Raw genomic sequence first — 27346 nt, forward strand, 5'->3', positions numbered from 1 at the left:
AGCAGCGCTCGGCCCAAAGCGGGCGCCGTGGCGACCGTCCGCCCGGGACAGAGCGCTAACCCCTTTCCTTCCCTCCGACAGAACGTCAACTGCCCCATTGAGTGTTTCATGCCCCTAGACGTACAGGCAGACACACAACATCCACGGGGAAAGTAACATCCGGCAAGACTTCTTGCGGCAATGGCAACAGACAAACCAAAGCATAGATAACCTGTCTGCCAGGATTACCATCCAAACTGGAGCGATGCTAGCAAAAACCGCATCTTTGGAGAATGGCCCTCTGCTCCAGAGCCATTTTCCCAGCTTAAGCTCAACTCACAGCTTCTCCAAGCGCCACTCTTGGAGTGTTTCAGACTTTTCTCACGATTGATAGCGATTGTCTTGGTTTTGCTCGGAGGGCTGAATACCAGTCAGTATTTTCAGATTTAAAGAAAAAAAGGGGGAGATGCTAAATCACAAATTGGCAGGGGAATTTAAACATGGCAGGGGGAGGGAGTGTGTAGAAATTCAAGGTTCCCGTGCTCTGCAAAGAGCATTAGAGTACAACGTTACTGGTGTTTAGCGATAGGAAAGTCCACCAAACACTTCTGCTTTCACATAAGCGTGCAGCCAGCAGTAAGATAGGAACAGCAAATCCAATCACTGTGATATTTAAAATATGCACAGTCCTAATTCTTTCTCCATGATCCTAGTATTTTTCTAGCTGTATCTTTATATCTCATACTGTTATTTATCAGTTTTGTTCCCCTGACCTTCAAGTGTTTTTATATGGGAATAAAATGTAAGGAAGACACTTAGTATGCAGTTGACAAAGAGGAATTTGGTGTAATTATGATCAGTGATTATTTTTATACTGTAAGTGCCAAAGCTTTACTACTGTGGAAAAGAAAAAAACAACTCTTTTAATAAAAAGATTTACAAACCAGGCATGGTAGTTTAAGTGATTCTCTTTACTGCCGTGGAATCTAGGATGAAGATTATTATTCTGAGCTGGAGTAAGATTGCCTTGAAACAAGATGGACCAAACATCTCAGTGAAGAGTGAAGTAAACCTCAAGAGCCTCTTTGTAGAGCAGTTTGTTAATTAAAGGCTTCCAGCTGCATCCCCTGCCCCAGTAGAGCGCAGAGCCACCCTGAGTATGTATGTATGCCACGCTGCAGGAGGCTTGCTTGGTGGGAGTAGCTGGAGGGGAGGGAGAGGACAATGTTCTTCTGCCTAAGAGACAGTCCTCCAGCCAGCCAGATGCTTACATACCTAGAATCAAGTATGCTGTCAGTGTTTGGGTTGCCAAAATTCATGAGGCCCTCCACACCCTTGAGCCTGGAGGTGTTCAGAGTTTAACTGTACTTGGACCCAGTGACTCCCCCAGGTCCAGAGGCAGGCTGGGTCTCCCAGACCCTGCTCCTGGGGCAGGACCCCCTCTGCAATGGAGGGTGACTTCCCTTTGACCATCTAAAAGGGGTAGAGAAGGGCTATCACACCCTTCTTCCAACTCCCAGCTATTCCATCTCCACGGGGTGAATTCAAACCAAATCCAGGACTGAGGTTTCGTAGGTGCTCACACACATCCCCTTGGGCACTGCTGCAACAATGTCACAGAAGTCCTGCCCTCGCCCCTGCAGAAAGTCACAAAGCAGAGGGGCACAGGTGGCACTGGGGCCTGGGCCCACGGGTCACAGGCAGAGGCTGCTTCTCCCTCATGGGAAGGGAGGTAAATTAAATTCTCCTCAAAACTTGTTTTAAAGAAAGGCCAGTCTTGGTTACACTGAATGGAGTCACTAAGTCCCTCAAGCTTGCACTGCCAACGCTGCAAACCCTGTAACAGCATTTGCACATACAGGGCATGAAAGGTCCTGTCATGATTCCTCAGCTACAAAAGCACTGTACTGATCAAGTCAATGGATTTCTGTGGATTGAATAAAGCAAAGCATGAAAATGGAATTTGGCTTTTTGAGATAAGAAATGCACACAGCGATTACCATCACAGATTGCTATCTACAGAGCCACCAAAACACTGGCAAATAGCACAATGATTGCAGCAGAAATCAGTTCCATCCTGATGATGTTCAGGAGCCAAAGGAGTCTCTCAAATACATGAGAACTAAAAATGCTGCAGACTGAGAAGAATACTTTCCTGATAAACGAGAGTTAACTATGAATTTGTCTTTGCCACGGCAGGATTATAGATTGGTTTCCATCAATTCTGAGATCCCTACTTAGCCACTTTGCTAAGGAATACGCTTCACAGACACGGGACTCAGTCCACCTCATCTCCTCACTAATGCATCTCTCACTCTAATGCCTTAGGGCATCTCAGCAGCTTAAAACCAGCAGCTCCTGACCTGACCTCACTGTTGGAGCTCTTGCTTCCAGACCTCCACCCATGGCTCTGTGCCTAAAACAGGAGCCAGTCAAGTGTCAGGCTTCCCACACTGTGCCAATTTTCTTCAAGAGGAAGGCTTCAGGCGAGTTGAAATTGTCACCCCAAAGGGTGTTCCTATGAGGTCACTGCACACTTGGAACTAGAGCAGGGCTTTTCATCAGCCTCCAGGCAGACAAGTGAGGCAGGGTAGTCAAGGACACTGTGCTTGGAACGTGGGACCCTGCAGTGCAACTCCCCAGTTTGGTGCAACTCCTGTACATCCTTTGACCTTACCGTAGACACAGCAGGAGGCAGAAGAATCCTCCCTACAGATGCTGTGAGATGTTGTGTGCGTAGAAGATTGCAAGTTCCTCAGCACAAGTAACACAGCAGACAGGCCTTAAATAGATACCACCTTAGTTAGACATTTACTAGCATGTCATGCAGAGATCTCACCTGGAAGATCAGTACCTATGAACTTCCATCAACAGATTAAACAGTGCCCCAAGGACAGCAAACAAGGGGTAAATGATAAGCAGGAACACAGGAGAACAGGAGCAGCCAGATGCTTTGTCACAATCCAGTACTGAAGGGGCACCGAGTCAGGCCATTTGTGACTTTTACCAGGCTCTATTCTGGCTGACGCTTTAGAAGATGCAGGTAAAGAACAGGCTAACAGATTCCTGAGAGGACCTCGCAGCATGGTACATACCAGCTACAGACAGAACAGCATGACAGAAAAGATATGCGAGGAGAACACTGGAAAAAAAAAAAAAAAAACCAGTCCAAACCCCAATTTTTAAAGCATAAGATAATAAAACCAGGGAAGACTCCAAGTGCTGAAAATCCACAGGAAGCAATGGCACAGAAAGCAGCCAGGGCTTAGGTCAGCACAGCCAACCCATTAAGCACTGGACTGTTTTGATTTGGATTACTGTCTTAATCTGGGCCCAGAAAGTAAAATCCTCTCTCCCTTGTCCTGCCTAATCCAACCACTTGGCCACAATCCACCATAGAGATCAGAAAAGAAAAATTAATCCGCTAGAGAGGTCAGAGAAGAGAGGAGGTTGCTTCCTTTCAGGCCAGAGCAAGGACAACACTGGGCACACAGGGGCCCTAGGCAGTGCCCAGTGCCTAAGCCACAAGGAGGGCAAGAGGAGCACAAGTACCCAGAACAAATGGAATGACAGCATGAAGGAAAACCAGTGTGTGGGTCATGGTATCTTAAATGACTCATCCCCTAGGAAGATTCTTTGCTTTGCTCGGTGCTGGATCAAACAGGCAGTGAGGTAAAATAAAATCCATGCCCACAGCCCTGGCAAGTCAGCAGCAAAGCCAGGAGCACCACCTGAGTTTCCCCTCTGCCAGGTCCACCTCCTACCTGTGCACCACTGCCCAGGCAAAAGGAACACATGCAGCCTGGTTACCCTGGACCAGCAGAGCTCAGAGCCACCACAGAAGTGTTTACTGCAAAACTGCAGACAGGTCCTTGCCAAAACTGAACAGATTTTATCAAATTGGAACCCAAAAAAAATCCCTTTGAAATGGTCACAGCGATTGCCAGCTAAAATGTGTCTGGGCTGTTACTTTATTCACCTCACAGTGCTGCAGATTTTCACTTTGGTTTTTTTTTTTTTCCTCATCTGAGCTCCAATCTGCTTAAAGCAAACAGTGCACAATGGAGAGGGGAAGTGGCTCCAGGGAAGACAGTTCCCAGCTGCGTGCCTAGGACTGCGTGCCCATGTGAGAACAAGCCTGTCACACTTGCAGGAATGATGAGTCTTTACCTTGGGGGGAGCAACCTGGCACTGCCTCACTGTCTAGGGCAGGAGTCAGAGCACCCAACCTGAAACTGCCCTGCAGGAAGGACCTGCTCCCCTTTCCTCCCAGGGGAGGAGGATAATGGATTAGAAGCACCTTGGGAAAACTACCTGCTGACTTAAAAAAAAAAAGCAGCTCCATTCAGTTTACAGCACAGATTTTTATCCATTTGTTAAGAAGCTGGGCATAAGCCAGGCTTTCGTACCGTTCCATAGGCCTTCTGATGAATTAGGAAAGTCTGGACCATAAAATCTACCTCCAAAAGAAACTTTTCCTGTGGACACAATAAGCATTTGGATGACACAAGACTTCACATAGCCAAGAATCGTATGTTTATTTCCACAAAAAGACTTATTTTCTACATTGGAGGCTACCTTCTTGAGCCTTCATTCTCCATTAACACAGGGAAAGATCTGGCTTACAGATCTTGCCAATACTTGAAGCACAGGCCAGACTGCAGGGGCCTCCCAATTAAGCTGGTGATACTGCAGTTACTGCTGCTGGTGAGGCTGTGACCCAAGGGGGCCCACAATGGCCCGTGGCAAGCTCAGTGGTGGAAGAGCCGGAGGTTGGTGTGGATGAGAGTTATCCCCAGCTCGTTGCACGCTTCGATCACAACGTCGTCGGCGGCTGAGCCAGACGGGGCAGCGATGAACTGCACTCCACTCTGAACAAAGACAGAGGCAAGGGGAAGGATTAAGAGGATGTAAAACCAAAATCACCCCCAAAAGGAGCCGACAGCCCCAGTCCTCATCCACATCCCGCTGTACTAAGCGCTGAACAAAGGCTTCCATTGCCCAAAGTCACTCCCAGGGAGCTCCTCACATGAGCAGTCAGCTCTCTCCGTGGCTCAGCAATGAGAGTAAAATGGTTCCCTCTGGAAGCAACGAGCCTTGTCTCGATCTCCTTAAATGGTTTAATAAACTTTAATCCTCTATTCATCCCAAGTCAACAAACTGAGCAATGGCTGGATAATTACTAACCACGCGAGACCAGTAATCACAGGAAACACCCTTCCCAGGCTGCGCTCCTCCAGCCAGCTGCATGGAGCAGAGACTTTCCCCACCCCTCCACGCAGAGTGAGAAGGAAAAGCCCAGGCTGCGCAGAGGTCCCCTGGGGGTCACCCTGACCCCGTGGCCCTGCTGTGGCCTTACCCGTTTAGCTCTGTCGACGTTGTCCCTGAAAGGGAAGAAGGCGTCGGAGCTGAGGGAGACGCCAGCCAGCCTGGCAATCCACTGCTTCTTCTCCGCCTCCGTCAGCTGTGCGGGCACCTCCTCAAACATGGCCTTCCACTTCACCAGGTCTTCGTCCTGCCAGAGCACCGAGCCAGCTCAGCCACCAGGCTGGGGCTCCAGCAGCCCCCCGTCAGTGATACTAGCACCCCCCGGCACCCAGCTCAGCTGGCCTTGCTGCCCCCAGGCTCTGCTGCTGGGACCTTCACACCAGGGACCTGAAAATCTCAAGTGGTGCTGGGAACACGTTACCACCACCAGCTCTTTTTGCATCCTTTTAACTCTTTTCCTTCCCCTTCCTCACCCCAGGGCTTAAGGGATTCTTCCTCCTCCCATTATTAATTCCCTGATGCTCTGCTTGGCCTGCCTGCAGTTTGCTGCTCTCTGTAAATGCCAGCACACACAAACAGGGTCTGGTAGATGACTTAGCTCATGACAAACAGCAGCTTGGTTTATGATTCACTTACTGAAACAGCAACTGCTACAGTTCTTACCCTCTTAAACAAGCAACTGCTCACAGAGATGATTCATGAGCTCCCCAGTCCAGCTCTTGGCCTTCCATACTTAAAAAGGACATATTGTTTTCTTGTCTCACTATGGCTTGTAACAGGGAGGTCAGAGGGATTCTGAGAATCCAAGATGCCACTGAAGCAAAGAGCACCACTGGGGAAGGGAAGGGCAGCTGCTCTGCTTTAACCCTCACTGCTGGGGGGAACTATGGGATGAAACCAAATCCACAAGGCAGGTTCCAGCACCTGGAGCAGTACTGGAGGGGCAAATTGGGACACTTTGCCACTGGGCCCTTAAATGACCTCAGGCAAGTCACCAGCCTGGGCCCTGGCCACTTGATCCCCCAGCTCTTTGGAATCCCTGACCACTGACACTCACACACAAAACCCACGCCAGGCTCAAGTACTACGTGAGGACTTTGTTTCACAGAAGTTGGACTCCCCAGGAAAGCCCCTCAGGCAGCCCTTACCTCACCAATGGTCCCCGTGACATACTGATCGATGGCGTTGGAGATCTCTGCTCTCTTCACGCCCGCCTTGAACTTCATGGAGAGCACGCGCGGGTGGTGCCGGAGCCACCAGTTGTTGGCCTTGTCGCCGGCCAGGCGCGTGCAGTGGATGCGGGACTGCTGCCCGGCGCCGATGCCTATCACCTGCGGCACACACACGGGCACGGTCACACCGCGCCGGGCAGGCGGCTGGCAGAGGCCTCCCAGAGATCAGCTGCTCCTCACCGAAGCCGAGGAGGAGTGGAGGCAATCAGTGAGGAAAACTCTGACAGCACGAGGGGAAATCTGACAGCACCCGCATCCCCAGTCCCGTAAACCGGTTACAGGGTCAGCTCTCCGCAGTAACTTCCGCAGCTCTGCCGAGCTGGCAGCCCCTCTGAGGACACTACCTTCCTTCACCCTTCTAAAGAACCCAACCCCAGCCATCAGAGTCAAACCACTGACCTCAGGAGAATGACAGAATTATGGCTTTTGTTTCAGGCAAGATAAACTCCTGTTGGTTGCAGAACAAATGTGACTGCTCAGAGGTGGCAGGCTGGCTACCTGCTCTCAAAAAGGGCACTTCAGTTGGAAGATTAAAGTCTGAGCCCCGGTCACCCAATGCCACCCCCTTTCCTGGTGGGCCAGGCATACACAGCTTAGACAGATCAACCACGATACATGGTGGATTGCAGGGTAGTTTGCCTGGCAAAACTGGGAAGGAAGTAAATCCACTGCTCAGTCAGGATGTCTGGTCAGTAGGACCATTACATCCCCTGGATTGTTAAGGCCCTGGAGCTGCCAACACATTTCCTACTCTGCCATCTGCCAGAGTCCAGGATTTTTAAAATAGCTGCTGCCAACTTAATTTAATAGCCCTTGTGTTGGATATCAAGCAGACCTTGAGCTTACAGAAGGAAAATCCAAAAAGTGATTTTTCCTTAAGGAAGCTGCTCTGAAACCACAGCATTGGCTCAGTTTCCATTTGCTTCTATCAGCCCACTTTCTTTGAACTTCTCATCAGACACATTCAACCTCTGCCAACTTTTTCAGGTACAGTAAAGATTAAAATAAGAAGAGGCCCTTTGGCGGCTTATGGTCAGGTAACTCTGCAAGCCCTTTGTCACAGCCCCACACAACCGCACAAACAAGCTCTTCCACCCCATCTGGGCTGGAGCAATCTCACACTGCAGACAAAGGCAACTCCGAGGTGCCGACACCGCTGGAAATGGAATGGGGCTGGAGACACCTTGGTCACTGGATGCTGGCAGAACAAGCCCTGCAGAGAGACCCTGCCTGCAGTCACAACTGGCAAGCACAAGGAATGAGCTGCAGTCTGCTGTCCCTCAGCTTTGCCTCTGCAAGGACAGTGGCACCCAAAGGCCACAACTAGCTACCATGGCTGTTAAACTCTGGCTGGCAACTTTTTTCCATGGCTTTCAGAGCTGTGGGTCCTGCCTTCCCAAGAGAGCTCCTGCCATTTCAAACCACTGATCTGATGGGAAACAAGACTCTCTCCCATAATTTCCTCTTCCTAAGAAGCCACAGCTGAACTGTTCACCAGACTGTTTGCACAGGGGACTGCTCCAGGGATGCTGTTGAGGCTAGCGGTTCTGGCCAGTGCCTCAGATTTTCCAGCTCAGACCAAAACAGATGGTAAAGCTATAAGTCAAAGGCTGCCCTCAAAGGAATGAATCATTTGTCTCCTCATTCAACAAGACTTGGTGACTTCACCTCTTACCAGAACCATAAAACATGCTGCTGTATACTATTCCCTCAAGAAGCAAATGAAAGACTTAGGCAGTTATCTGCCATCATCTGCTCCACTACAACTGAAGTCATCAGTGCTTAATAAACCCCCACGGTACTAGTATTATCATAAATACCAAAGAGATGTAAGTTTTCTCATGGCTTAGTGACACCTTCGCCCCCGCAAATACTCCTGATGTCCAACCTCTGCTCTCACATCCCCTGTTTAACCTTCAAACTTGCAGAGGACCCTGCATCTCAAGGGAGCTCAACACCATGTAGGTGTATTGTGTCTTCCACAGAGGTCTAGCCTGTCTTCCTGGACAAAGGAGAGGGCTTAAGATTGTCCTACGCCGTACGCCATTAACTGTCACCCAGCCCTGAAGAGTGGGCCTAGCCAGCCAGGCTAGGCTAAGGCAGAAGTTCTTAGCTGGAGATGGTGATGGTGGAGAGTAGTAGACAGACTGCTGCTAGCAGGGGCCAAAATACCAAGAAATATCCCCAAGTTTCTAAAAAATGTGATGTCATATGCCAGAAGTGCAACATCCTCTCTGCCCTTTCCCAGCCAGAATGGTGCCTCATCTTCATCACGGTCTTGTGCTGTGTTCTTCTGTGATGAACTGGCTGGTCTGCTGCAAGCCCTGGCCTTCAGCCAGCAGGGGCAGCAGCACTGGATAAAGTGTTTCCAGGCCAGCCCCAAACACACTAGAAATCAAGCTCTCCGTCCTGTCAGCACCCAAGCACCCTGCCCAAAACCGCCATTTCCTTTTTTCTCCACAAGCTACTCAAAATTACGGGCTTTTTTTTTGTCACCTAAATTTTGTCAGAAGATGCATAACTGAACTTTGCCATGTAATCAACTCTGAAATGGCCAGAACTTTGTACTGGAGTTAAACAAGGTGATGTTTACAAGGTGTGAACCCTGCAGAGGCATCCCCAAACCTGCTGGGATATCTGCAGCACATGGAAGAGTCAAAAGAATATAAAAGCTGCTTCTCTGTGCCTCCTTTCGATGAGCCACATCATTCTAGAAAGAAGTTCACAGTTGGAACCTGGGAAGAATGTGCTAATAAGATGCACTTAGCTGGAAAATGGTGATCCAGGGAAATAAAAATTCTTTTTTGTAGAAAAAAAAAAAAAATAGTTTGATGCAACACTGCTGGGGAAGATTTCTTCTGACTAGCCTGGAACCTCTGGTCTAAAGATGAGAAATAAGGAGGTTGAACTTCTGCTTAATGCACACTATAGCCTTGTACCTCAAGCTCTTTTCAGACTGGCCTGGCTGAATGTACCTGTTCTCCCACTTTTTCACTTCATGTTTCTTGCTCTTTTCCTTCTTTCTACACCTCACCTCTGCCTTCCTCAAACGTTGGCTTTCTCCCATACGAAACACGCACGAAAACACAGCTGGAACATCAAAATCCTCCACAAAGGAATCCTTCCCCCTCTATTTTCTCCACAAAAATTAATTAAGTTTCTTCTAGAGTTTAATCTCCTGGGAATCTAAAAGTACTTAAGCAGAACCTATTAAACATGAGGGGTGAGACAGTAATATAGGGTGAGTAGAAAAATCACTTAATAAAAAAAATTTAAAAGAAAAAAGAAACAGCTTTAGATGAAAATTGAGAACGACTTGACCAAAACACTTTTGCTTGCAGGAGAGCCAAACACACCCCATAGCTGGAACACTGTGCAAAAGCATGAAGTGGACAAGATGGATAATGCCCAATGGATCCTTGCAAAACGATCCAGATTGGCCTGGATTTACTCAGATTTACCCTGAATGAGTGAAAACAGACACTCTGCTTAGATCTGGAATTATAAGAATTGAATGACGGACTTTACAGCTGGGAAGACAAACATGTCCACCACCGGTGGAAAAGGGCAAGGTAGGTTTATCCAACATTTTATCCTCCTGTGCAGAGAATAAAGAGAGAATAATTTTCAATTGCTAATTTAAAACATGATGGTAACATTAAAGAAAGTGTAAATCAACACATTACAGGCTGGTTTAGCGGTGCTGAAAGTCAGACAAAAAAAGTGAAAGTGTTTATTGCAATTAGTGGCAGCCAACTTCCTGCAAATTAAGTGACGCTCCAGGCCATAAATGTTTCCTCCCACTCCATGCTTGCCTGGAGCTTCTTAACACAAGCACCAGCCCTTGCTAGAGTGGCTAAGCCGCTCATGAATGCAGTGAAGCCAAGCTGTCCAAAACATTCTAGATGGCTGATACACGAGTTTTGCTTAGGCAATGAGGATGATGCCAGGCTGAAGGAGCCCCTGGAAGACTGAAAGCAAGAGGGACATCCCAGGCTTGGCTCATCTAACCCAAAAAGAGTCAGGTCCTGGAAAAGCATTCTAAATGTAACAGTCTGGAAGATCTTTCCATCCCTGGTTCTTGATTTGTGCTATTTTTTGGTTTGCACCCAAACTCCTGTACACAGCTGATGGAAGGTAGACGATACGACCAGCAGCTAGTTCTGCACAGCATCACCAAGGAGGATCCAAGTTAACCACGACCTTAGCAAGACTATTTTTCAGCAGACCTTGTTTCTTTCCCCATTGGTACCTTAAGAACAACACTCTCAATATCTCATAGTCCCAGGAAGCTTTTAGAGATGCTAAAGCCAGAAGGCAGATCCTGTCTGAGCTCCTCCATCACTACCTACACTGATGTTTCGGCACTTGGACTGTAATGAGGCTCTTAAGGAAGACATTAAACTTTGATTTGATGACCCCAGAGCAGATTCACCACCTCCTTGAGTAAGTGATTGTAATGGCCGCTGACCTTTACTGCTAAAAAACCCACTTGTTTCTTAGGACAGCACACAGGCCTCTGATCTTCGTCTTCCCTGTCACATACAAACAAACCAAGACAATGCACATTTATATTTGATTCAGATAGATGCCTGCAAATATGCAAAATATGACTGAAGCCCAGCTAGTTAAATCCCTGCCTGCCCATGCTGCTTCTCACTCCCCGTTGTGCCTCCTCCCTTCCATATGGTGCATGCATTACCACACACATTTCAGAAACATCTGCGGCATCACGTTAAGTCCAGACTTGCAAAAGCACTGGGGAAATCACTGCTGCAATAAGGGAAAAAGAGCAAAGATAGTGACACCTTTGTTCTGGGGCTACGAGAACACTGAGCACAGAGAACCATTGAGAAGCTAGGAAAAAACCCAACCTGAAGTTGGACAACAAGTAAAATGCCTGCAGAGACACGTTTTCAAGAGGCACACAGCACACGACCCCAGCGAGCACGGAGCGACGGCGCTGCGAACAACGGCCTGACCAACGCCGACGGGCCCTGCACGCAAAGAGCAGCACGGCAGCTCACCCCCAGGCACAGCCCCCAGCGAGCACCCTGCTCGCTCCAGCTGGCTAATTCATCAGGCACTAACGCTCAAGATCAAAAACACTGTCTCTTTCTTCTGCTTTTATTTTTGTTTGTTTTGTTCTTTTGTTTGTTTGTTTGGTTGGTTGGTTTTTTTAACTAATCCAGGCCTATGGAAGAATCACTGTGGAGAGTGGAGAACCAGCTAAACAGATACATAATAGAAAATCAGGGAGAACTGAAGATTTCTAATGCCCCAAAGGGGAAAAAAGAAAGCACATCCCATCTTTCTTATATAAAAACTGAAAATAAACTAAAAACCATTTTCAACAGTCAAATCCAGCTGTGAAAACTACTGTAATTTCCTAAGGAACCATACAGACTACAGCATATGTACATGCCCTCAAAAATATAATATATATATAAGGACAGAGCAGTGAGAAAGAAATGACTCAGGGCCAAACGTGCAGAAGCACTTAGGAGCTCTTTGAACCCTGTCCCGGCAACAGCCAGCCCTGTCATTACCATGAAAAAACTACCACGAGGTTTTGAAGCAGCCTTGAGAAACCCAAGCTCAGCTACTGTTCCACCTGGCAGTGCCTAGGGCAGTTGGCCTGGCCCTGTCCAAGAGCTGCAGGCTGGTTTTCAGAAGGAAGCAGCTTCTGGGCCCTGTGGTGAGAAGGGGTTACCTGCCCGTCCTTGGCGTAGCAGACCGAGTTGGACTGGGTGTACTTCACAGCGATGCTGGCGACGATCAGGTCTCGCACAGCCGACTCCGGCAGCTGAAACACAACGCCATCAAGGGTCAGTCCTCCCCACCCAGACTAGCCAATTGGCTAGTGAGCTGCCAACCTCCCGAGACATCACAGAGAGGGACAACAAGAGAACTGAAAAGCCCCTGGTTTGTTCCATTACCAACAAGTTTTATTTAGATTCAGAACTGTCAGTGACTGGTCTGGCAGCTAATCTCATAGCTCGTGGGGATAAGACTCAAACTTACCAGGTCAAGAGGGCTCCAGGACTGGCCCAAAGCCTGCAAAGTCTGCTCTGCTTGCTCACTGTCACCACATGTGCTGAGCACACTTAAGTACACACAGGACCACAACAATAACAGCTCCCAACAACTCCACTAAATATTGTTCTTAAGTACCTTCCGTTACTCATTTCTTAAAATGATTTTTATTACCTCAGTGTCTGAACTTGCTTCTGAGCCCATGACTAATCACGTGCTCATTAACATCTGTTCTTCAAGGAGAACAAGATCAAAGATAAATAGCTGCTAACTTTCTGATGATGTGAGCTCTAAATGATGCCCAATATCAGTAAGGCCAGAGTTTATACAACACACTGTACACAAAAGGGAAAAGTAAACACTGAGTCAGAATGAGATCACAATGGACCCTCAGCACATGGCCGTCTCACCAGAAGAAATGACACACTGTAGCTTATTATTTATAACAAAAAACAAATATTTTGGTAGTCGGAGATAAAGGGCAAGGTCCAGCCCCTCTTATTTATGCAAGGAAAAAAAACAAAGGCAAACTACCCTGATTTACCCAAGTCTGTTTGGTCCAGAAAGTTTGCTGCATTGTTTTGTTAAAACCCAGTTAAATCTCATTAAAATATTTTAAGAGCTCTTAAAACAGAAGAGTGATTAATTTCTTGATGAAAGCACTCTGTTCATCCCACCAGTCTTTATGTGCTCATTTATCTTCAGACCCTTACGTTTTTACTCTTCGTCACGATGTTCTTGAAGAGCGAGCGGTCGATGACGGCGTTGTTCCTCTTCTGCATCAGCTGCAAGCCATACAGGGTTCGAACCTCGTTGTCATCCGGCTCGTAATGGGGATCCATCTAAAAGCCAAAGGACAAGCCAATAAAACACTCTTAGAGCAGTTCAAAGCCAACAGCCAGTAATAGCTCAGGTTAGAAAGCACTACTGAAAGAATCCAAAAGAAGCGAACTGTTTATAGAAAGGAAGGTCAAATCATCAACAGCAGTTAGAATTCATGGGAGCAGTGAGGTCTCCACATCACAGTGACATTTAGAGGGCAAAGAGAGGTAGGGACAGAGGTAGGGACTGCAAAGATCATCTAGTTCCAAACCCCCTGCCATGGGCAGGGACACGTCCCACTAGACCAGGCTGCTCAAAGCCCCATCCAGCATGGTCTTGAACATCCCCAATGAGAGAGCATTCACAGCCTCTCTGGGCAACCTGTACCAGGGTCACACCACCCACACAGTGAAAAACTTCCTTCCAATTTCTGTTTTAAGTCTACCCTCTTCCTCTTTGAGCCCATTACCTCTTGTCTTATCAATACAAAGCCCTTGTAAAAAGTAGCCTCCCAGCTTTCTTGGAGAACCCCCTCCAGATACTGGAAGACCACAATAATGTCTCTCTGGAGCATCCTCTTCTCCAGCCCTCAGATCAACTTCATGGCCTCTGGACCTGCTCCAACAGGTTCATGTCCTTCTTGTGTTGGGGGCTCCAGAGCTGGACATAGCAACTCCACCCAGATGGGGTCTCTCAAGGACAGAATCCCCTCCCCCTCAGCCTGCTGCCCACACAGAAAGCCCAGCTTTCTGGGCTGCACTCAAAACTATATTGGCTCATGTTGAGCTTTTCATCAGCCAGCACCCTCAGTTCTTTCTCCTCAGGACTGCTCTCAATCCATACTCCACCCAGCCTGTATAGATGTTTACATACACATGCCCACGTTATGAGCCACAAAAACCTACAAAGTCTTTCACGGAATGGCAAAAACAACCACACAAAAAGCATCTGTTAGTCTTCCACAGGAAGGCTGAAATATTTTGAGTTGCTTCATACATGCCTCAAGGTACAACTCCCAGCAGTCTTTGGCATTAAAGAGAACACTGAATGTGACTGTTTCCAGAGATGCACTCTCTTAGGGCACATTTCCAAACAAGCATGTAGCACACTTAACTTAACTTACACCAGTGCAAGAGGGAAAGTGGAATGGAACTGTTAAACTGCATTCAGGTCTGCCCATGCATGGGCTTATTTAAGCCCCAATTCAGGTTCTTGAGACCTGAAGTAAACTGGATTAAGGCTACCAACTTTCAACAGGAGTCCGCACACACTTTGTGTGGTTTCCCTGATCCATTTACATTTGTTCAGATGAACTTCCCTTAGCATCCCTCTGCAGACAGGCCCTGAGGATACAGACTTAACCAATGACTTCATCCTTGCAGAGCTAATTGAATTCAGGAGGTAATCAGCTGCCCAGATTATCTACAATTTCATTCCTTCTTGCCTGAAGCTCCTGAGCCATCTTAGAATCATAGAATCATTAAAGTTGGAAAAGACCTTTAAGATCATTAAGTCCAAGCATCAACCAAACACTACCATGACCACTAAACCATGTCCCAGAGTACCACATCTACGTGCTTTTTGAACCCCTCCAGGGATGGCGACTCCAGCACCTCCCTGGGCAGCCTGGATCAATGCCTCACCACTCTTTCAGGAAAGAAATTCTTCCTAATATCCAACTTAATCCTTCCCTGGTGCAACTTGAGGTGGCTTCCTCTCGTCCTATTGCTTGTCACTGTGGAGAGGAGACCGACCCTCACCTTGCTCCAACCTCCTTTCAGGGAGCTGTAGAGAGCACTAGGGTCTCCCCTCAGCCTCCTCTTCTCCAGACTAAATCTAAGGTCCCTCAGCTGTTCCTCACAAGCCATGTTCCCCAGGCCCTCCATCAGCTTTGTTGCGCCTCTCTGGACCTGCTCCAGCCCCTCAATGTCTTTATCATACTGTGGCACCCAAAACTGAACCCAGTACTCAAGCTGTGGCTTCCCCAATGCCAAGCGCATGGGTATGATCACAAGATGAAGATCACAATCTTCTACAGCTCCCTCTGGTAGCCATGCTACAATTCCAACTTCAGCTAAGCCTTGGATTTTCTTTTTGTAATGTTACAGCAAGTTCTCTGCACATTTGTCTGTCCAAGTCAGGTGGAATTAGGACCTGTGTGCCTGCATTGACAGCATTATCTAGTCTGTTAAGTCATGTTCACCATAACCAGATATTTTGAAGTTCCAACAGTCACTGTGGGGACTAGGAAGGCAACCTGACACTGACTTGGCCACACTATGTTAATATTCCTTGAGAAGCATCCTGACTGTAGTATGTAAAAGTGCATCACCCCATGCCCAAACCCTGCCTGTGCTGAAGACTTCCCACAAACACCACATGCCCAGACACAGCTTCCCCCAGGGCTACACTACTCACACTGCTCACTGCCAAGACTCCCATCGCTGAGGAACTCCATCTTAGATACAGAGAATTCAGGGAGCAAACAAACTCAGCAAAATCCAGAGGCAAGGTGGCAAAGAGTGGAAAGACAGAAATTCTATTTCTTTGAAGTACTCTTGCTGCTTCATAGGTGTAATTACTTTACATCCACATCACTTTGAAAGCAAAGAAAGGCGCTATAAAAAAATACTCCCCTCTAGAACTACAGGCTAAATGTGACCACAGTGCTATTGGTAGAATTCCAGCTTGTACAGGAATCCTCAAAGACCAAGAGGAAACACTTCCATGCACTGCAGGAGGGCCTGGTTCAGCCTCTCAGCTATTTGGACACTAATGTCTGTGAAAAGCAGGTATGGGAAGAGCAGCAGAGGATTAGAGTAGGACAGAAGTACAAACCTGGAGGACACAGTAACCACCATTCTTCTTTTTGGCAAGGATTTTGAGAGCCTCTTCCTCATAGCCAGGAGCTACCACACCATCAGATACCTGCAATACAGATTTCAGCTTTTCAGTCTAATACTGAAAGCTCCACCTGCCACTTCCAGAAAGACACCATAGGCATACCTTGCGGGGTCTATAAGTACCATACAATACCAAAGGCACTGTTACAATATTGGTTCCAGTCCTGGAAACAGCAGAGTGCTATAAGCTCTTGGCAGGAGTTAGTATAAAAAAAAAAATACCCTGCCATTACTTTTAAACAGAATTGGAACTAGTAACTAATATCCCCCTCCAGCAGGAAACAGCTTGTGCTCATGAACAACTTCCCAACTTCTCAGATCTAACAGTAACCATGGCTTAAAAGAACCAGTAATTTCTAAAAATACCTTATTTCAACAGTGACAAGACATCCTTCCTGGGATTAAGGTGTTTGGTAAAGCACTAACTCCCAGTTTAATTCTGCATTTAAACCAGTAACTCATGCAATGCAGTCAGCTACGGCATGTACACTGAACCCAGCAAAGTAACCAGCACAGCCTGGGAAGTGGCTGAGGCCACACACAACTTATGTCTACTGGCAGGTGGCAATCTACTGCCACGTTCCTGCTGTGGGCAAGAGGGTGGCCAGCAGCTCTCCTGTCCTCTATGGTTCTGATTACAGCCATTCAACCAGGTAGTTGTGACAGCATAATCAGGGTTCATTTCCGGAGGCCTGCTTGGAGGCAGAGGTTTGCAATCATCTCTTGGAAAGCAGCATTTCAAGTACTGCTATTTCACAGGCTCTCCCACACAGACAGATTGTAACTGGTAGGAAGAAAAGTGCATCAAAAGATAGGTGTAAATTCTGCACTCTGGATACCGAATTACACAGGTGGACCAAAAAATAGTGTTTGGCAAAATGGGTCAAATTCCAACAGATTGGCTGTTACAAACCAATGCCTCCATCTAGGGCCATTCTCCTTTTTACACTCAGATACTTGCTGCTGTTTAACTGACCTCTCTGGAAATAATCTTGGCAGTAGCCACATCGCAGATATCGGACAGGGCGATGAAGTCACCAAAAGACGACATCCGATCGGCACCTGCAAAATTGATTTCTTAGCAGCTTATCCAAGAGAAGTCTGTGCTCCTGCAATCCAGGCAATCTCCCCGAGAGCTAATAATTTAATTCCACAGGGGAAAAGAAAAAGGCCACGTAAGAGAATGAGAAATGCTACCTCAAATACATGCACCTTTACATATTCCTATAGCTCAGCTATGCCTCCTCCTTCACTGCGCCTGTCAAAGCTCTGCAGGACCACCTCCACTACTGCCAGCAGCTCTGCTGCAGCCACAGTGGCAAGAAGACAAGGAGAGGCAAGAAAGATCTTAGACAGGAGACAGTTGGAAAAAGAGGAAAGCTTTTAGATGCATATACTCCCACCTGGCTTTACCTGCAAGAAACAAGACCCAGAAATGTAGCCAAGAGTAATTTTTTTTCTTTTTTTTTTATTAAAATATTTTCTATATTTAGTGGGATAGCTAAGGTGAACTCAGCTCCCTTAATGCATGCTGTGCCACGTACTGAGGTAAATTCTTCTATCCCCATCATTCTAAAGGTTTATTTTTCTACCAATCTTGCAATGGTTTTCCCAGTGCAATGTTCAGAGATGGTCTTTAAAGTAGTGAAAAATGAACTTAAGACAATGTGCCCCTTATCAAGTAAGTTTGCTTTGTTTCCTATAATCTGCAGATCTTCTAGGAATGCCATGGAAAACAAGAGAATCAAAGTGTCTCAGTTAAACACAGGAAGGTTTGTCCAATCCTTTGGCCAAAACCCCACAGATTCATATGTGTGTACATACACACTTAAATTTTTAAAAAAATATGTAGAAACCTCTACAAGTCTTCTGTACACATCAAAGAACAGAATACAAAATAGTTTTAGCCTCTTTGTGACAATATATAAGTTCTGTTCACTTGGAGAGCAATTTTTGATAGGTAGTTCATTTAGTCCAATCCTTATAGAAAACTTACAGGGAAAAACCCCACAGAGGAGGAGTTACAGTGTGAAGGGAAGGGCCTGCAAAGTGCTAAACACTCTGCTCACATCCTGAGAATGAAGGCTCAGCTCTTTGGCCATGCCAGTTTATTCCTGGCCTTCTCACCTCTGCTTCGAGCGTAGGCAGAGGCCAAGGGTGTTAAGGTCTTGTGGAAGTCGTGCACCATGCAGACTTGGGCCTCCTCTTCGCTGAGAGGTATTCCAACAGCAGCACCTAGTGGGAAACACAAGCCAGGGCACTCAAACCAGAGCCTCTCACTGGTCCTTGGGACCTCCCCAGACTGCCAGGGGACACCCACCTGCAGGGCTGACGTGTTTGAAAGAGGCTGCAGCAGGGATGCCTAAGGCCTGCTTGAGTTCCTTCACCAGCTGCCAGGCGTTGAGGGCATCACACAGGTTGATGAAGCCTGGAGAGCCATTCACCACTGCAATCACAGCACACAGCCACATTAGAGCAGACAGATCCCTCTGCCCAGTCTGGAGAGCAAGCAGCAGAGACTTCTCCCACCACAAACTGAAATCGCTACAACTTGTTCTTGTTAAATGACCCTGGCTCCTCAGTAACTTGTTAAGTGCCCTGAAAAAACTTCAGCAACGTGAAGAATGCCCAGGTCTGAGGCTCAGGAGATGACAATACAGATCTCTTCCCTACTAGAAGCTGCTGATACCACCTTGGAGCAAGACACGCAGTCCCAGTGCACTTCCCCTCTTGTTAAAAGGGAACAAAACCAGAACACTCCCCATTATATTCTTTGGATTCTTCAACTGGCACCCATTTGGGCCAAGAGCCATGTTATAAATTTCATCCAGTGACTGTGGCTCTGATTCAACAAAGTACTCCAGCACTAGCCAAACTTGAAGCACATTGTCTCAAACTGATGTCAACAGAACTGCCTGCAGATACCAAATTTAGGGCAAGTTTTTATTACAATGCTGGTCCTTTGATCAGAAATCCATGCCAAGAGTAAAGGCCATTTAAAAGTCGGCTCTCAAAAACTTTTGCCCTGGTCCTGCACAAAGAACTGCTCACACAGACATGGCAGGACTGTGAGCATTTCAGGAGACAGGAGGAAAAGATCATCTTAGCAACGGTCCATGGCCAGGACAAGCGAACACAGTGTTTTGTTGCCATACTGGGAGGCAAACTTGCAAGCAAATCAACTTCCAGTGCAGGCATGGAAAAGCTTCCTATGAGATCCCAGAACTCAAATAAGGAAATCCTGCAACAGAAAGCTTTGGTGTCTGCTCAGCAGGACAATGCCTGCACACAAGGCAGAGATGACACCGAGATCAGTCTCAGGAACAAGAGTAAGCCAGACTTTCTTTCTCTTCAAAACAGGGGTTTCTCTCACTGCAGCAGTGCTGTGAGTGGCACATCCTGTAAAATGGTAGAGTGACACTACACCCCATCCCAAACTCTTGTGAGCAAGACTAGTACCCCTTCCCTCTGCCACCATTAGCAGAAGCAGCATTCTGGAAAATTCTAGATGCTCAAAAACATCAAAAGGGAAAAAAAATTAAAAATGAGAACCCATTCAAACCTAAAGAACAGCTTGGTTTCTAGACAAAGCAAATGGTGTTACAAAAAGATTGGGAAGATACTAAATAAGAAAAATGGAAAGGAGCAAAGCATCTTAAAAGGATAATAAGATTTTCCTTTGCAAAATCTCAATCTGATGTCAAGCAGGCAGACCACCTGAATCTGCCCCAAGTGTCTTCAGTGTGGACACACAAGCTTGCATCAACAGAGAACATGGAGCTCCAGTAAGTCTTGGTGGGGGGGTCAGCAGACAACAACTTCTGTCTCGTGCTGCTCACCTTTGCACTGCAAAGCTAGTGCCACTCAGTACTACAGCAGTTGTTAGGGCACTGCTGGCCAGACCTGGGACTAAGGTCCAAGGTGATGTTTCAGCACTAAAGACAACTGGCAGATGTGCCCCACCACCTCCCTTTCCCAGCTATCCCACAGGTCCCTTGGGGCCAGCCTGGCCTAGAGGCCTCACCTGTCAGGGGAAGTTTGGGTCTCGTTGTGTAGAGCTGTGCAGGGCTCTGGTGAGGATTCATGCCATACCTCAGGGGCAGCTGGGACACCCCCTTGCTGTACTCTTTCCTGAAGTAGTCAGAGATGGCTGCATCATACTGAGCAGTGTGGGTGAAAGCCTGGGGACAAAGTGAGGAACACTCATCAACTGACCAACATGAACTTACAAAGGATTTGGCATTTTAAAAAAGTGAACAAACAGAAGGCAAACGAGTCTGACCTAGGCCTTTGCTGCAAGAAAACACGACCAACCTTCAGTGCAAGGTGTCGCCTGGTTTCCATGGAGGTGTCTTTGTCCCTTGATGTTGCCATCTCTTTAGCCACTACAGAGTAGTCAGCAGGGTCACACACGACTGTCACCCGAGCGTGGTTCTTGGCAGCTGCCCGCAGCAAGGCCACTCCTCCTGCAAGAGGAGCACGGAGGCATGAGGCGCTTCCCTTCGGACACAGCACAGTCTAGAGCTGTGTCTGAGGCCAAGAAGAGACACGCACGCCACATGAACGAGCCCCCTTCTCTCCAGCAAGAATGCACTCCCAATCACCCAAGGCTGGTGAGTCTGACTCAAGCCATGGGTGAAAGCACACGTTCCTTGGCCTCCGCAGACAGGGGCAGAGCTGCAGCAGCAAGGAAACCGGTCACAGCCTGCGATGAACAACCGGGGCAAGAACATCTTCTGGCAGCACAGCCACATCCTGAAGACAATGGTTCTCTCCACATGCCACCTAAGTGCCATCTTCTGCAACACTGGGCTGGGGAAGGGTCTACAGAAGATTTACATCTACGCTGCCAAGCCACAGAGGTTCCCAAATCTCTCTGCAAATATTAATTAATCCTGCCCAGGTCCTCTGTGTGAGATAAAATGCCAGATTTCCCCCTTAAACCTGACTCTGCACAGCTATTCCAACACTTTAAATCATACAAGATGCTAGGCTGGTGCAAAGAAAAAGTAGGGGCTGGCCCTGCTACATGCAGAGTGTGTATTACTCCATAAAACATTTAATAGAGAGCTCTGCTGGGCATCATTTGGATGAAACTACTGCAAGAAAATTCAACCCCAGTCCAACCTCACGGCACACAGCTGTGCCACTACTGCTCGCAAGCTGCCAGGCAGAGATGCTGCAGGGAAGGAACAGCGAGCCTTTTGGGGCTGATAGCAGGAAGAGCTAAACTGCTGATGACACAGGCTTCCAAGCTTCCAAAGAGTCAGGTCCTAACTGCTCTCCATCTGCAGAGCAATCCCTTCCTTCCCTGGTAACAGCTTCTTGCAGTGAAGCTTTCAGCGATCCCCAGAGCACATTCAATGCTTCAGCTTTTCCTCTCTAAAGCTCATGTTTTTTATTTTTACTACAACATCAGAGGCTGCAGAAGAGGCTTAATCTGCTCTCTATGTTTCAGTTGGAAGCGTGCTTCACCTGGCCTTTCCTAGCACAGCCTTCCACAGCACATCAGGCTCCTTCCTTCAGCCAGTGTGTGACTTGCCCGCCCATGCAGCATGGCTGGCCAGCCCCTTACAACAGCCACTTGCCATTTTAACTGTAGGTCTCACGGCTTAAAGGCAGTGAGGTTTACCTGCCTGTGCTTTCAGTCTGCTCCCTGCAACTCCTAAGCTCTTCAGCAAGGCCACCAAACAAAACGAAAAGAACTGGGACCACTCAGAGACCAGAGCCATCATGTCTGCCTGGAGAACAGATCTGCTCTCCCTTTAACTTACCAATATCAATCTTTTCCACAGCTTCTTGTACAGTTACACCTGGAGAAGATACAGTCTTCACAAAGGGGTACAGGTTACACACCACAACCCTAGGAATTGAGGGGGGAAAGCACAGTTATTCAGTAGGAAATAAAAATGCCAAGCTGCACTTGACAAGCACGAGATACCACCATTATTTTTACGGTCTTGTCTCTCAGATCAGGGACCAATATAAAATCCTGTAGCCAAGGCTTCTTTCTCAAAAAGACTTGAGACACTGGTGTCTGGCCAAAGGCCAAACGATAGTACAATCCATTATGAAATTTAACTGAGCTCTGTGTGTTAAACACCCTCACAGCAGGTAGAACCACAGCTTACAGAAGTTAGTTATAGGAAGTGTTTCTTTAAATGTGTGGGCCTGCATTTAAATGTCTAGTGATTTTGGTGCATAACTTGAGCCATTTCAAAGGACCTCAAAGCAGGCTCTTAGATGCACCCACCAACTTTCCTAAGAGGCCAAGGTCCACTGCAAACAAAGTACAAGCAATCTAATTTCCACAACTTTTCCAAGAGCAGAAAATGACCTATGGATCACCTTCTGGACTTTTCAAATACCACAGCACATGAAACCTGAGTGCAGAGCCTGGATCCCATAAAGCCTCTGCAGCACTTGAAAGCAGGGAGAAGAATTGACTTTCCCCTCTCATGGTAAGACTGGGCCTTACTGGAATTAGACTTGTGCTCTGATCTGGAAGAAGCCACAGTCTATACTCCAGAAAACATGAAGTAATAACTCGCCCTGTCCCACCCTACCATTACCACATGAACTGTAGTGAACGGAGGTATCTGTTTTGACCTTCACAATGTTTTCAGTCAAAGAGAATTAACTTACTCTCGATCTGAATATACAACGACATCGAACTCTAACTTTTAATATTCCTTTGTTTCCACACTGTGTGATGAATTCAAGCCAAAGGGATGACCAGCTTCCACCATAGTTTTCAGAACCCCCTATATCTCTAAATTTCCAATATCTTTTATTTCTGTAGGTAGTTTAGTTCTATTTCTAATAGTTTAGTTCTATATCTGATACCCCCTCTCCCCTAATCCACTAGCATTCCTGACCTGCAGCAAACCATGAGGAATCTGTGGATTTTAACACTGCTGATGCTTTCCTCTGTGGAAATCAAAATAATCAATATCAAGGTTTCCTACCTTGACTTGGGGACGTAAATTTTATGCAACTATGCACAGACATGCCTGCTGAGGATCAGCTCCTGCAGCTTTATGTAAGGCAACCCAAATCCCAATTATTACTCTGGATGCAAGTGCACTCTAAGCTGCTGATGTAAAGGCACGTTACGCCCCTTGCAATTCAGCAGAGCCCTCTTTAATATGCAGTGTGCTCTCAAGAGCCACCACTGCTGAGCCATCTAGGAGGATTCCTGTGGTTTTAAATTTCAGGTTTTCAAATTCAGCCTGGAAATCCATCCATCCTAGGCACAGCAGTTTTTAAAAGTCATTTTAAAAGTTAAAATGTACTCCAGCCCAATCGCTGCAGTCAAACTATACCTCCCATCCTGGCTAGACCTACAATTTACTGTGTTCCATCCAGCCACTGAGTTCTAAACCAGGAGCTACCCACTAACACAGAATTGGTTACTCTCCATCACGAGTTAGCTGTTAAAACCAATTAGTTAAACATAGTCCCAAGCTGCTCTTTGTGACTGTACCAAATCAATACACTCTAACAAACCCAGAGGAACGCTTTGGTGCATTTAGGGCACAAACTGTGCCACTTCAGGTTCTGTTGGCAGCTCGCTTGCTCTCATGATGGCTCTCAGAATAAGCCTCCTGGCTGTTATCTGTGTGTTTTTGGCCTGTACAAATGATGTTCCTAACCCGCTTTTCACATCTACTCTTTATTTAGGTGTTGAAACTCAGTAAACATGATGCAAATATCAAAGGGTATATTTACTAGGTGAGTATTTCAAAATCAGGAACTGTCACCTGATCAGCCACCCAGAGCCAAGTTGAGGGGAGATGCACCAGCTTCTAAAGCACTGAATTCAGCTCTGCAAGAAGTGTCATGTGACCAAACATGGACTAGATGATAACTGTCAAAATGCCCAGATAACTGGAAGATATGAAAACCTCTGCTCCCTGTGGAAACCACAATGTTACTTTCTTGGTTTAGTTTTCTGTTACTACATGTGATGAAGATGCATCTGCAGAAAACAGTATTAAAAACATTGTATCTCCTGACAGGGTAGAGGAAGGAGACTGCAGATCTTCTGGTGTCCAAATGCTACAGTCCCTACTGCTCCCACTGTCTGGTGTTGACAGGTCCCCAAAGTTCATTTCTGATTACTGATGAATTGCATCATGTCCCTCAACATTTACCTTACAAGGCTGAAATCCTGTTTGTTCATATCAGCATTATCTTCTGGAATGTTGCGAGCCAAGATGCCTAGTTACAAAAAAAAAAAACACCAACCAAACAAAACAGTACATCTTCATTAAAAAAGAATTACATCACCAACTTTTTTTTAAAAATCAACACCTTCCTCCAGACTGTGCTTTTCCTCAGAGCTGCCGTATCATAAACTTTCTGGTTCAGAGAAGCATCTTCAGTCCCTACTCCTCCACTTTTATTCCATTTTACTGCCTCTCTGGTTGTTCAAATTCCATGCTAACAGTTTTTTTTTTCCCCCTATACTAAATCCTAGAGCACTCCAAGAGCTGAACAGCAACCTCAGAAATGTACTTTGTAAGCATTCAGTTGCTACCCTTAAAACACTGTTGCCAAGGAGTTCATTGAGCGGGAATGGCCACCTGGCACTCATCAGCCAGCAACACTCAAAGCCTGCAAACCAAGGGAAGCAAGAGAGGCTGTGCCTCTAGCTGAGCACCATGGGTTGCTGTCTCAGCTCCAGGAACTCAGAGATACCACCATGACAACAGAGGAAGTCCTTCAGCCACCATGCACTTCTCTACGTTGTGCCTTTCACCTCTACTTCTGCTGGTAGAACAAATCTGTTCTCATTACTCAGGTTTCCACACGACCCTTAAAAAAATCCCCATGTGCCAATTCCTTCCTCCCACCCTCACTGCCCACAGATTTCCCTTTTACACTGAAATCGTATTAGCAAAAACATACCAGCATGGACTGCAGGATGAAGGGTTTTCACACGTCCACCTAACATCTCAGGGAACCCTGTCAGGTCTGAAACATCTCTGCTCAATGAGAAAACACAGCATGAGAACAGAAGTGTCACACTGCCTTTATCTATAGGTTGAATGTTTATTATTCCCAGCAGGGTAGTAATTTAGTTCTACTGACTGTGTTGGTTTTACTGGAAGGAGAATTAAACCCTAGAAATTTAAGGCAGTAAGGGAGTAGAAATTAAATTTAATTTTGGTCTACCTGTAAATAAAAAAAAAAATAATACAAAAAAATCACAACCTTTCCATCAATGACAGGAGGAGGTCAGAGAGAAAACACACACACTACTCCTCTACATTTCAGTGTCTTGTATCTCTGTGTAGAATATGGAAGGTGTGTCACTAAACTGATAGGAAAAACGTAGGCTGAGTGATAGATGAGGACACAACCTTCTTATGGAAGGCTGGGAAGTAGTTCTGAGATGAGACATCTACCTTAAGACAAAACTAACAGTTTTTGTTATGTCTGACATCTGCTAACTAGTCAGCAAAATGCTGCAGAAGGATTAGTAGAAACAGCCAAAATATTGGTTTAATGCTCTCTCACTCTTCACTAGATGTTGATCTAGAAACAAAAAAAAGTTTATTGGTCACACTCAACAACTAAGCAGTAGGGTTATTCCTCTAATACACCAAGGCAACAAAGATAAGCAAATCCCAAGTCAACAGAGAGAGTAGAATTGCAAGTCAATAGAGCGAATAGAAGACCACCTTCAAAAGCAGCAATACTTCAGCTTAGCCAAAACATTAAAGTTTCACCACTCCCATGACTGTTTATGATAGTAAAGGAACAATAAATTGGAAAGGGAATGGGAAATTACAGAATCATTTAGGTTGGAAAAGGCTTCTAAGATCACAAGTCCAACCGTTAAGGAAGCACTGCCAAATCCCCACTAAACCATGGTCCTCAGCACCACATCTACACAGCTTTCAAATGCAACCATCCTTTGCTTCAGGCTTCACTGACAGCACAGCCAAGCAAATATGTTGGAGAGACATGATCAAGTGCTGGATAACACTTGAGTGAGGACAAGGAGCTCTGGGGACAGTGTATATTCATGCTGGTCCATCCCAGGGGCCTACCATTGCACTCACTAGAAGCAAAGAGTCACAATCAACTGTCCTGCCAAATAATTGACAGATTTTTCATCACTGTATTGGGAACAGCTTGCATTTGGCCAGAGCTGGTTTTTCAATCACAGCATGGAAGAAACTAGAACAAATTTCTCGAGTCAAGGGCCAAACCAGCCAGACCAGCAACTGCACAAGCCCCTTCTCAAAGAATGGACACAAAACACTTAAAGGCCCTATCTGAAAAAAATTGACCATCATACTGGAAAAATTATTTGTGACACATGACCTCCAGTGAGCTTCAACATACTCCTGACACATCAGTCCTGTCCCAGGACCAGGCAAAGATCCGCTTTCACCTCGCTGTGAAGAGCAGCACTAGGGTCAAATTATGAATTTCAGGAAAACTGATTTTTTTTTCTCTTGGGGAAAAAAGCTGGCTCGAGGCAGACATGGCATCATCTCCAACACAGCACTCCTGACATTTCTCTGTGTGCTGACCTCCACAGTAACACTCCTTGGCCTCAGTGAGCCAACTTCTGGCCAAGAATGTTCTGAAGTTTGCTTTGTGGCAGCTTTTCTTTGGAAAGGGAGCCTTGCTTTCAGACCAGTTTTCAATATTTTTTTCCTCACAAAGACAGAAACCAATTAAAGCAGCCTCAGGACCCAAACAAGCATTTTGGTGCAGATGTGTATGAAAGGGTCAGTACCTGACAGGCAAGCCAGCATCTCTGAGGGACTTGGCTGTTCCTCCAGAGGCAATTAAACCCAGGCCAAGAGCGTTCAGATTCTTTGCAAATTCCACCAGGCTCGTCTTGTCAGAGACGCTGAGTAAAGCTAACAGGTGGGGAGAGCACAAATATTTTGGATTTATAAGAAAACAACAGGATTAAAACACTGAAACCTTTAGAATTCTATAACTTACGTTAGAGAACCTCTGATGTGAGGTGAGTGCCTGGTCAAGGTGACCAGTCAAGGGAAGGGAGCGCTGACCACCAGCACCTCCCGCCTTCCCACCTCCAAACCGGAGGACCCCCCTTCACTCCCGGGACAGATA

General features: G+C 46.6%; 1 protein-coding gene across 1 annotated transcript; it reads right to left on the reverse strand.

Annotated features, from left to right (window-relative positions):
• Positions 1 to 4585: 4585 nt before the first annotated feature.
• ATIC (5-aminoimidazole-4-carboxamide ribonucleotide formyltransferase/IMP cyclohydrolase) lies at positions 4586 to 27130 on the reverse strand (the record flags this gene model as incomplete). The annotated part of the gene is made up of 15 exons (XM_008946946.1): positions 4586 to 4850; positions 5339 to 5494; positions 6396 to 6578; positions 12193 to 12285; positions 13229 to 13357; positions 16176 to 16265; positions 17217 to 17302; positions 18368 to 18475; positions 18561 to 18686; positions 20265 to 20421; positions 20555 to 20706; positions 22015 to 22103; positions 24397 to 24463; positions 25154 to 25230; positions 27000 to 27130. Coding segments are annotated over 15 exons (1764 nt in total), but the record flags the coding sequence as incomplete, so codon positions are not given.
• Between the last annotated feature and the right edge of the window lie 216 nt (positions 27131 to 27346).

Source organism: Merops nubicus, unplaced genomic scaffold (assembly GCF_000691845.1).
Source record: "Merops nubicus isolate BGI_N331 unplaced genomic scaffold, ASM69184v1 scaffold22369, whole genome shotgun sequence".
Classification (NCBI taxonomy): Eukaryota; Metazoa; Chordata; class Aves; order Coraciiformes; family Meropidae; genus Merops; species Merops nubicus.